This window comes from Saimiri boliviensis, chromosome Y (genome assembly GCF_048565385.1).
Source record: "Saimiri boliviensis isolate mSaiBol1 chromosome Y, mSaiBol1.pri, whole genome shotgun sequence".
Lineage (NCBI taxonomy): Eukaryota > Metazoa > Chordata > Mammalia > Primates > Cebidae > Saimiri > Saimiri boliviensis.
In genome coordinates, this window is record NC_133471.1 from 21,212,587 (window position 1) to 21,225,082 (window position 12,496).

At 36.3% G+C, this 12,496-nt stretch overlaps 1 protein-coding gene across 1 annotated transcript in view; it reads right to left on the reverse strand.

Annotated features, from left to right (window-relative positions):
• ZFY (zinc finger protein Y-linked) overlaps nucleotides 1-12,496 on the reverse strand; it is a 51,328-nt gene that overhangs the window by 24,041 nt on the left and 14,791 nt on the right. Inside the window, exon 2 of the mRNA XM_074392401.1 lies at nucleotides 5,380-5,468. Within this exon, the coding sequence (XP_074248502.1) occupies nucleotides 5,380-5,440 (61 nt within the window). The 5' untranslated portion in view covers nucleotides 5,441-5,468. The remainder of the gene's footprint in view (nucleotides 1-5,379; nucleotides 5,469-12,496) is intronic.

Here is a 12,496-nt window from a genome sequence, read left to right on the forward strand (position 1 = left end):
AAAGAAAAAATAAAAAGATTTCTTTTTGCTTCTCCACTCCCACTACTTTACTTGATTAACCTTAAAAAAGAAAGAAAGAAATTAAGAAAAAAACAAAAAAAAGCTCTTCATGTGACTGTAACTCAGAGTAAGCTGAGACCAAACAGGTGCCCAATTCAATTCAATGATTGCTTACTTGTGGCAAAGCCGTCAAAAAAACAAAACAAAACCACACAGCTTCATTAAAAAAAAAAGAAAGAAATAAAGAAAAGAGATCAGCAAGGGCTAAACAACAGATACTGTAGAAAGTCTTTAAAGTATTAAAAAAACGCATTTAATTATATGTTGAAAGAATGTTTGCTTTTATTTCTATTAATCTTCTACAAAATGCTACTCATTTGTTGTCTGTGTTCGTAGTAAGACACACTAAGCGAAAGAACAGTGTCATCTCCATTCCACAGACATATATTTGAAAGCATTTAGTGGTAAGAGCCCTGGTTATTAATGGTCTAAATCAGAGAGCAAGGTTTAGATACTTATTAGTTTTGTGATCCTGGAGAAGTCATTTAGCCTCTGAGTTTAGTTTCCTCATAAGTAAAATGAGGAAGTAGTATCTCATGCATACCTCATAGGACTATCAGGATCAAATGGGAATGCATGATAAGTGTCCTGAAAAAATGTAATCAGATGTTTCATTATTATTATACATATAAAAATGGAAGCCATTTTACCATTTCAAGTATTAACAGTCAAGACTAAAATGCGGGCTGGGTGCGGTGGCTCAAGCCTGTAATCCCAGCACGTTGGGAGGCCAAGGTGGGTGGATCATGAGGTCGAGAGATCGAGACCATCCTGGTCAACATGGTGAAACCCCGTCTCTACTAAAAATACAAAACATTAGCTGGGCATGGTGGCACGTGCCTGTAATCCCAGCTACTCAGGAGGCTGAGGCAGGAGAATTGCCTGAACCCAGGAGGCGGAGGTTGCGGTGAGCCGAGATCGGGCCATTGCACTCCAGCCTGGGTAACAAGAGCGAAACTCTGTCTCAAAAAAAAAAAAAAAAAAAAGACTAAAATGCAATAGCCCTTCAATCTACTATTTAGCCAATGACTCGGGCTTGAATGTGACAAGATTAAACTAAAAAATGCTGATTTTTTTAACTGAATTTTAAATCAACATTGCCATATGTTTGCAACAGTAATTAACTTTACCAAGAAACTTAAAGAATTTTAAATACGCTTTCTAAATTGTGTGTGTGTGTGTGTCTGTTTCCTAAGCAATTTAGGATATTCTTTTGATCCAGTGTTAGGTAATTTCATGTTGTTAATGGCAATGTTCACTTTAAAATTCAGTTAAAATCATTAAAATTTTAAGTTTAAAGAGCACAAAATAAAAAAATTAAATCTCGTACAATTATAGTATTATATATTTAGAATCATGAGCAATATGAAATTGAGAATATGTTTTCCTCCACTTGTTTAAGTATGATTTTCTTTTTGCAGTTTCAGAAATGAGGTAAAGATGCATCTATCTGCCTGATATAGAGGCTCCTTTTGTAATTATGTAAAAAGGTTACAAAAATTGGGACAGAATCAATTCCAGGGGAATTAATTGCTGAGTTGGTAGTAATTTTCTTTGCAGTAACAAATAATTCCAATTTTGGTGCAAGAAGTGGATAGCTGCTTTTATACTAATATCTAAAAATGTAAAGTGGCTTTGCAATTGGGTAAGTGCAGGCTGCAAAATTTTTTGCAAGAATGAAGAGAAACTCCAGCTCTAAGGTAAATGAAAAAAAAAATTAAAAAAAAGAATCAAAAGCTTAGATTCTGTTGAGGAGACAAAAGCCTATATTTCCTTAAATAAGCCAATAGTAAAAATATGAGTGTTTACAGTAACAGGCCAGGCACAGTGGCTAATGCCTGCAATTGCAACATTTTGGGAGGCCGAGGTGGGAGGATAGCCTAAGCTCAGGACTTTAAGATCAGCCTGAGCAACACAGCAAAACCTTGTCTCTACCAAAAATTATACATATATATATATATATATATATATATATATATATATATATATATATATTTTTTTTTTTTTTTTTTTTTTTTTTTTTTCACCAGGCATGTTGGTGTGTGTCTGTAGTTCCAGTTATCCAAGAGGCTGAGATGGGTGGATCATCTGAGCCCAGGAGGTTGAGGCTGCAATGAGGAGCCCTAATCATACCACTGCCCTCTAACCCTGGTGATAGGAGACCCTATCTCAAAAACAGCAAATACAAAACAGTAACAACTCTGCCAATGAGAATCCAGAGGGAGAAGAGATCAAGGCAAAGAAATGCTACATGGATTGAGAGAATAACTAAGTCATGTATCACTGCTAGTAGAAATCCAGAGTTTTATAACACTACTGGTGAGGGCTTAAAAGTGAGTTTGTAACTATAGGAAAACAGATCTTTGCTACATTAAAAGGAAGACCACCAAGCAAAATTGTATCCCTGGGTTACATAAAAAGCACAACTTGTAACAATTAAGTCTTTAGCTCAGAAGATTTTAGCAAAGTGTTTGAGATGTGGTCTTGTATCTTTTTATTGCTTATAGAGGAAAATTCAGTGAGGAAAATGAATAGTTGGAAAATTTATTAAGAAAATTTTATTAAACAAAAAGGTAACAGAACACAACAAATGAGAAGTTTTCAGTTTATCTGGGGAGTAAAAGGGGAGGTTAAATCAAGGAGATTCCTTATCAGAGCAAACCCTCATCTGTATTTACAGCCTGAGCTCCTGCCTCCTGTCAGGCCAGAAGCAGCAACATTACATTCTCATAGGGGTAAGAACCATACGTAAACTGCACATGCAAGGGATATACGTTTTGTGCTCCTATATAATGCCTGATGATCTGCCACTGTCTCCCATCACCCACCGATGGGATGGTATAGTTTCAGGAAAACAAAAACTTAGGGCTCCCATTGATTCTACAATATGGTGAGCTGTATAATTATTTTATTATATATTACATGTAATAATAATAGAAATAAACTGCAGAATAAATGTAATGCACTTGATTTATCTGGTAACTATTCTCCAAATCCCCCTACTCCCAGCTGCATGGAAAAACTGTCTTCCATGAAACCAGTCCCTGGTGCCAAAAGGGTGGGGACTGCTGATTGAGAGAGAAAGAGAGAGGAAAAAAAACCGGTGTGTGATTCTCAACTACTCCATGAAACCTCAGAGAGAACCAAAGATTCCTTCAGGCTACAGATCATTAAACAAGAAAAGCAAAAGTTAAGGAAAAAGGAAAGGAAAGGAATGGCCAAGATAAAAGAAAATGAGGAAAGGAAAAGACAAGACAAAGAATAAGGTAAAGTAAGGCAAGGCAAGGCAAAGGAAGAGAAGTAAAGGGAAGGCAAGGTAAGATAAGGTAAGGAAGAAAAATGAAACAAAATGGAGTAAAAAAAAAGGAAAGGAAGTGGAGAGAAAAAAAGGAAAATGGGAAAGATCAAAAGGTCAGAGAATTAAGTCTTTTTGAAGCAATTAAGATATGACTTACAAATATTCAGTGCTTCTAAGAAACATAAGGCTGTTGGACTTCAACCATTTTAGCAGAAGTCAAAAACAGACATAGGATCATCTCGGAAAAAAAAAAATCTACGAGCCTGTTGCCTAATACAATAAATGCTGAAGACACAAACAAAATTTATTTCAAAAGAAGCACTAGTAGCTTAACCTGAAAGGGACACAGGATAAAGAAGACTGATGCACTGCCAGAATTCCATAGGCAGGATGCAGGAAGTAAAACTATTCAGCTGCAAATATCTGCTATCTTTGAAGAAAACAGCAAGGAAGACTTAAAGGGCGGAGTCACAGGCCACAAACGGTTATTTCCAGGTCTTAAAACCTAATGGAAGTTTGTCTGGCTGCATTTCAAAATTTCTTTAGACAAAATTTCTTTCTTATCTTTTATTTTATCCTGTTTGAACCCGAATATCCCAAACTTTCCTACAACTGTATGTTGGGAAGCAGATAACCTGCTTCTCTGGCTTTATTGGCCAACAGACAGAGAAACTATTCCACCAGTTGCACTTAATGCTGATACCCAGAGAATCATAAACATCTGATTTAAATGATATTTTAGACTTCTGAGCTGATTAATTTCAGCTAAGATTTTGGGGGTGGGGGGCAGCTGGGAACATTAAGAGAGAATGGATGTAATTTTACAGAGACATAAATATTCGAGAAGCAGGGTGCAGATAGTGGCAGGCAAAATGGTTTCACAAAGATGTCCATACTCTAATCCCTGTAAATCTTGGAAATATGTTACATGATATGGCAAAAGAAATTTTGCAGGTGCCATTAAGGTTATGAACTTAAAATTGGGCAATTATCCTGGATTACATTGGTGCATAAAATCTAATCATGTACGCTCTTAAAATGAATAGTTTGTTCAAGGATATGTATGTGACAGGAAGATCAGAAAGATTAAAGCATGAGAGAGATTCCACTCACTGTTGCTTGAGGACACCACCATGCAAAGCATGAGAAGAAATGCAGGCAAGCTGCAAAAGCCAAAAATGGCCATGGCTGATTAACTGTAGGAAACAACAAATAGCCCCTCCATTGTATAACAAAAAGAAACTAAATTAGCCAAAAGTATGGATATTTTTAAGAGCATCTAGCCCTGCAGATAACTTGATTCTTGATATTTTTTTTTTAGACACTGTCTAGCTCTGTTATCGAGGCTGGAGTGCAGTTGTGCAATTACAGCTCACAACAGCCTTGAACTCCTGGTCAAACAATCCTCCTACCTCAGCCCCCAGAGCAGCTGAAACTAGAAGTACATGCACCACAATGTTCAGCATATTTATTTTATTTTATTTTATTTTATTTTTTGTAGAGACAGGTTTCCATTGTGCTGCTCAGTGCCCAGGATGGTCTCTAATTCCTGACCCCAAGCAATCCTCACAATTCAGCTATCCAAAGCACTGGGATTACAGATATAAGCCACCATGTGGGAACAACATTTTGATTTTATCCTTGTGCAACTCTACACACAGAACTCAGTTGAGTCACTTTTTTGACCTACAGAACTGAGGTAAATTTGTCCTGTTTTAGATTAGTAAATGTGCTGAAATTTATCACTGAAGAAATAGAAAATACAAATAGAAAGCATTTCAAAGGGAGAACTAACAGGATTTAGTTGCATAACTAGAAAAATTAGGATAACTGAAGGGTAGTAATAAGATTTTGATACTGATGGTTTAACTAACAACATTATGAGTTGGCTATGAGATTCTGACAGGATGTAAGTATGGACCTAAGTACTTAAGTATGAATTAATATGAGATTCTGCAATTTTGATAAGTAATCCCAAATTCGGTAGATGGGAGGTGAAACAACTCAAGAAATAGTTATACCTATTCCATCAAAAAATGAGTTTGGCTCTTGTGGCTGCAATTCAAATTCATCTTCATCCATGGCCTTTAATTCTCATTAGTCACAGCTCCTAAACCAGGAAATAAAGTATACCAAACATTAATTTTTACATCACATATTAAAATGTCATCATAATCTTCATATTTCTGAAATTCTCAAATTATTTTTCAATAACTGATCAATGTAAAATTAAAGGTAACAAATTGATTTCAGTGATACATGTGCTGTAACAACAAGAAAGGGCAGGTAAATCAAATCAGACAGGCTGACAGTGTTTCCAGTTTTTTATATATATATTTTTTAAGATACTGGGTCTTGCTATGTTCCTCACAGTAGTCTAGAATTACTCCCAGGGCTCAAGTATTTCTTCACTCTCAGCCTACTGAGTAGGTGGAACTACAGGCTACCACAGTCAATTTTTTTAGGTTTCTTAAAAAGTTCAATTATCAACTTACATACAATGTACAATGCTTAACTATTTAGCATAACAAATTTTTACATAGTGTTAACTGGTATTCGTATTACTTAATTAAGATACAGAACTGTTCTTACACACCAGATGACTCCCTCTTGCCTTTTATCAGTAGCTCCCATGACTTTTTTTTTTTTTTGTAAAGAGGGTCTCTGTCATTCAGACTAGACTACGGGTGGCACAGTTCACTGCAGCCTCAACTTCATAGGCTCAATCGACGCTTGCCCCTCACCCAAATTAGCTGGGACTACAGGCTTGTGCCACCAAACCTGGGTAATATTTAAAATACCTTTTTGAGAGACAAGGTCTCACTATGTTGCCCAGGCTGGTGTCAAACTCTTGAGCTTAAGCAATTCTCCCACCTTACCCTCACAAGTTCTGGAACTACAGGAGTGTTTTTGTGTCTGGACCCCATGATTCTTTAAGTCTTAATTTTAACACATTTTGTAGATTTCTGCTGCAAGATTCTATTACATCGCTATATTTAATGCAGTCTCCAATCTTCCTACGAGTAAATTAACAAAATGGTAAAAACTTAAAATTCCTAGTAATTGTAAGCACTCTTCAGATTTCTGTGTATTTTAAAATGCCTCCCACTTCCCTTCTCTTAGAGACATGGTCTCACTCTGTCACCCAGACTGGAGTGCAATAGCATGATCATAGCTTACTGCAGCCTCAAACTCCTATACTCAAATAATACTCTTACCTCAGCCTCCCAAGCAGCTAGGACTACTGGCACATGCCACTAGGTCCAGCTCCCTTGCTCTATTTTTAGTATATGCTATAGTCACTTACATGTGTCAATTTTCAAATATTAAAGTGTATGATAAGGCAATATGCAAGTGAGAAACAAATGAATTTCCAATGTGTCAACTCTGATACAGAGCTACTTAAAGAAAGTCTGTTTTATAACATTCAAACTACTTCAAATAAAAAGGCTGCAATGACTACATTAGTATTTTGTCAACCACACACACACAAAAAAAAACCAGAAAGGTACCTTAACTGCTCTAAATAAGCAGTCACTGTGGCTCCCTCAACCCAAACTACCTCTGGCTGTATTAATTTTTCCTCTCTTAAAAAAATCTAATTATAAAAGGATAAATGCAAACTAATCTCAGCATAAAGAAAAACACATGAAATTAAGGTAATTAATTAATAACGCAATATACGCAGTTTGTTGGTTTATTGAGGCGACCTTCTGATGTTCCTAAAAACAGCAATTTCATGAGCACTAATAAAAGATCAGCTTGTAGAATAACTTTCCTGATTTAGGTATTCATCTTCCTTAGCTTTTCTGTTAAGAGTATGATAGATGATTAGTTCCTTTAATTTTGAAACTTGCTCCTTCCTCTTTATATAATGTCCTAGTTCTCACTTTCTTAACTGATGGCTACTATAGGCTTGCCCAAAGTTTCACATTCATTTTTCTTCTCTACTACTTTCTCATTTATTTCCACAGTTTTTAATGGCCACTTGCATGAAGATGTTCCCCCAAATCCACACACTCAGAAGGAGGTAACATGGCCATCTGTTTCCGGAAGTATCTTCATATATTAAAACCCAGCTTTCCCCTGGCACAATCACTATGGACTTTTCCTCCTTGCCTGACAGTTGGCTTCCTGGATCTTGTCAATTTCTCCTCCACAATTTCTCTGTCATCCTTGCCTTACTTGTATTTCCATTATCACCATTGATTCTAAGCTTCCTATTTTCTGATCCCTGGAAATGAAAATGGCCTTTGTAACATTTTGAAAACAGATCACTAGTAACCATATTATAAGGGGGTCTTGTAATGTCAACTAACAAGGCATTCCTAAAATCTGCAGCCAGATGTATCTTCTTGAAGCACTGCTTTGATCAGTCCCTTACTAAGAAGCAGTCCTTCATGTTCAGGGAGCATCACATTATTAACCCCATGAAAGACTTATTTGCTGTTATTACTCAACTTTGCAACTTAGATGGACAGCATGTCATTCTTCAATCTTTATGTGCTTACCCTGACATTCAACATCCTAGAGTTTTCCAGAAGATGAAGTCTTGAAGAAGTGAAGCTATACCTATTCGATTGTCATCAGCAGGGTCAATAATTGCTGATGGTTACCAATATTTATAAATGCAGGAAAATGTTGGTATGAGTGCCTTAGGGATGTGGTGATAGTTTCCCATTTACATAACCAGACATCTGTGACAGACATAGCTAAATTCTGATTTAGTCAATCTGAAACAGGCAATAAAAGGAGAAAAAGAACTTAAATAAGTGAGAAACCAACCACTAACTATTACATACTAGGACTCTATTTAGCATAACAGCTACTAATTCAAATCTTCAATGAAAGAGGGTTAGCTCTAATTTTTTGTCACGTACATTTCCTATTATATACTTGATCCTATGATAAGGGCTGCCCACCAATACAATCTTTACTATAGTGAGCAATCATTCTTCAGCAACATATTTGACTGGTTATTGCCCTATTTTATCATGATGAAAACTGACAGAGGCAAAAGGGCATTTTTTGCACTTCAATGTAAAGATGACCAGACCTTTACATTAGTAAGCTTTCTTGGGTTACAGCTGCCAATTTCTTCCTACAACCAGAACACCCCACCCCCCGAAACTCTTAAAGGTAATATATTACTACAGTTTTGATAAATAAAGGTAACAGATAAGCTCCCATGATTTAACAGTAATTTCCCATGACTTTGCAGTAAGAATCAAGCTTAGAGATCAGCTGAATTGGAAGACAAATAAGAATAATCAAGGGAATCCAGTCTAAAAAATAACTTAGGCCAGGTGCGGTCACTTAATTCTGTAATCTCAGCATTTTGAGAGGCCAATGGACGGGGATCACTGAAGACCAAGAGTTTCAGACAAGTCTGGGCAAATAGCGAGATTCCTTCTTTAGAAAAAATTTGAAAAGCCGGGCGTGGTGGCTTACGCCTATAATCCCAGTATTTTGGGAGGCCAAGGCGGGGAGATCATCTGAGGTCAAGAGTTCGAGACCAGCCTGGCCAACATGGCAAAACCCTGTCTTAAAAAAAAAAAAGGGGGGGGGGGGGAACAAATAAATAAAATAAATAAAAAATTTAAAAATTAGCTGGGAGTGGTCGTGTACCTGTGGTTCCAGCTACTCCAGAGGTTGAGGCAGGGAAGGATCTCTTAAGCCTGAGAGGTCATGGCCACAGTGAGCAATGATCTTACCACTGCACTCCAGCCTCGGTGGCAGAGCAAGGCACTATCTCCATTAAAAAACTGCAAAATTAGCCAAATATGATGGTGTATGCCTGCAGTCCTAGCTGCAGATGAAAAAACAAAACACCTAGTAGCTAGTAAACCAAAAAAGGTGAAATAAACCAGTATAAAATAGAAAAGTATTCTACACACACACACACACACACACACACACACACACACACACACACAGAGTTTTTGTTTTTTGTTTTTTTGTTTTTTAAGACAATGTCTTGCTCTTTCACACAGGATGGAGTGCAGTGGTGTAATCATAACTCACTATTGCCTCTACCTCCCATACTCAAGCAATCCTCTCATCTCAGTCTCCTAAGCAGCTGAGGCTACAGGCACTTACCAACATGCCTGGCTAATTTTTGTATTTTTTTGTAGACAGGAGGGTCTCACTAGATTGACCAGGCTAGTCTTCAACTCCTGGGCTCAAAGGAGGGAATCCAAGTGCTGGGATTACAGGTGTGAACCATCACAGCTAGCAATATTGCAAAAATAATCTCAACAAAGACTCCGAAAATTTTATTACCTTTCATAAGTAATGTGAGAATGCCTGTTTCCTCAAAAAACTAATAAGCACCATAAACTTAAATTGTTTTGGCCCAGTTGGGTAATGTGGCTCACTCCAGTAATCATAACACTCTGAGAGGCTGAGACAGCTGGAATGCTTGAACCCAGGAATTTAAAACCAGCCTGGGCAACATGGTGAGACCCCATCTTTACAAAAAATACAAAAATTAGCCAATCATGGTCGTGGTTGCCTGTGGTCACAGCTATTTAGGGTGTGAGACTGGAGAACTCCTTGAGCCCAGGAGGTTGAGGCTGCAGTGAGCCATAATCTTGTCATTGCACTCTAGCCTGGGCAACAAAGCAAGACTCTGTATCAGGAAAAAAAAAAAAAAAAAAAAAAAAAAAATTGGCTGTGCATTGTGGCTTACACTTGAAATCTCAGAATTTTGGGAGGCAAAGGGAAAAGGATTGCTTGAGGCCAGGAGTTCAAGACCAGCTTGAGCAATGCAGTGAAACTCTTTCTCAACTTAAAAAAAAAAAAAAATTAGCTGGGTATGGTCATGATCCTGCAGTCCCAACTACCCGTAAGGATGAGGAGAGAGGATTGCTTGAGCCTAGGAGTTTGAGCTTGCAGTAAGCAATGACTTGGCTACTGAACTCCAGCCTAAGACTAAGACCCTGTCTCAAAAAAGAAAAAAATAATAACTTCTAATCCCCATACTGAAAAAAATAAACACTTATATCTAATTTGTTTTTTCTGAAAAGTGTGCTTGTGCACTGCATACATCTCTTTATCAAGTTTCATCTCACTGATGTAATGTTATGTGTGTTTTACATTGTTTTGTTTTGTTTTGTTTTGTTTTTGTATAGAGTTTCGCTCTTGTTACCCAGGCTGGAGTGCAATGGCGTGATCTCAGCTCACCGCAACCTCCGCCTCCTGGGTTCAGTCAATTCTCCTGCCTCAGCCTCCTGAGTAGGTGGGATTATAGGCATGCACTACCAGGCCCAGATAATTTTTTGTATTTTTAGTAGAGACAGAGTTTCACCATGTTGACCAGGATAGGACTGTCTCGATCTCTTGACCTCGTGATCCACCCACCTCGGCCTTGCAAGGTGCTGGCATTACAGGCTTGAGCCACCGCGCCCAGCCGTGTTTTATATTGTTATGTGATTTACTGTTATATTTGTATTTATCTACCAGATATTTAAATTTTTAAAATTTAAACCCCATTGGATTTTTACTGAAACTACATCAATCTATACTGATCAATTTGAAAAGAAATAGCATCTTTAAAATATCAACTCTTCTACCTCATATCTACTCTTTAATTTAGGTCTTCTTACATTTAATATGTGAATTTATGAGAAAGATCTTAGATTGTTCCATTACATTTACTTCAAAGCACTGGATGTTAACCTGCTACAGGCTTCTTTAACAAAGTCGGAAATAAAAGCTGAATGGTAGCCTTTTTAACTCACATCCATCTTAGTTTTAATTTATTCTAACTTCACCTATTTTTAAGGTGTCATTTATAAGTAATTTATTAGATGCAAAAATCTGTTAAGCCCTTTGCGTTTCCTGCCTAATTTAATTCACCCTCTCTAGTAAATATAATCAGCACAATTTTCCAAGTAACAAAGTTGAAGCTTAAAATGCTAAGAAACCTGTGCAAGGAAACATTTGTAGTAAAATGGCAAAAGAAGATCTTTCATCTATGGTGTCAAATTGCCAAGTCTATTGTTTGTCTCAGTACTCTCCATCATAATCTGGGACTTCATTCAAATTTATTTCTCATGTAAATTTCAATTTATTTTTAAATCTTTTAACACCTTATTGTCTAGTTTCAGTTGTTTTGCAGTATCTTCATTTAGTCTACTTTAAGTTGTCTAAGTGTTCATTATCTTAGTCTCAACAGTTTTATGGTTAAAGAGGAAAGCAAAAGTCCTAAAAATGAACACATTTACAGCATGTCGCTAGTCTCTAAAGTAGTACTTGCCATAGTTAGAAGACAGATATAAAAAGACAAAAATCAAAACTTTTGTTTTTATGTATTTTAAAATCTCATTCTTTAAACATCTACATCATATGTTTAAAAGTAAGTAATAGTTTAACAAGAAAGGTGAATAAGAAAAACTGGATACTACTTAACTAACAAATGCAAACTCTACTCCCTTTATAAACTATTGTTGCTTCCCACTCAACACACATTGTCTTTGTTAATCAGTCTGAATGATAAATACTGTACACCATGATGACAATACAAAGTAAATGCCAAGTAATTATACTGTAAAACAAAAAAATGTAAATCCTGCAATATATGTATAAAAAGTTGGTAAAAGTGGGAAAAAAAATGTTCAATCACAGTCATGGCCACTGGCTTAAATATAGATCTCCTAAATATAGATATAAAAAGATCTATATTTTTAACTATATTATTAACTGTAGAAATAACTGTAGAAAGAAAAACAGAACAGTAAGCACGAAGGTATTTTTTTTTCCAAAGGAGAATTATGTGAATATCAAGACTAGCAACACTTCTTAGAAAACTGACAAAGCCCTTAAATATATTATCTTTATTATCAGGCAGTGCACTTGAATGAAAATATCATTACTGTACTATCACACAATTCTGTTAGAAAAATCATGCCAAAATGGAATCTACCATTTAATTCATTCTGTTCATTCAACTATTTAGTACACAGCATTACATCTGATTTTTGAAAGATGAAACAAATTTATAACTTTCATCTATAGAAATAAAATCTCAAGCTATTTTGCACCATATTATACAACTTTTATCGTGATTTTCCATAATCCAGCTTTCTTCCATATCAAAATACTCAGAATACATTAAATAATATGGCAGCATTACAT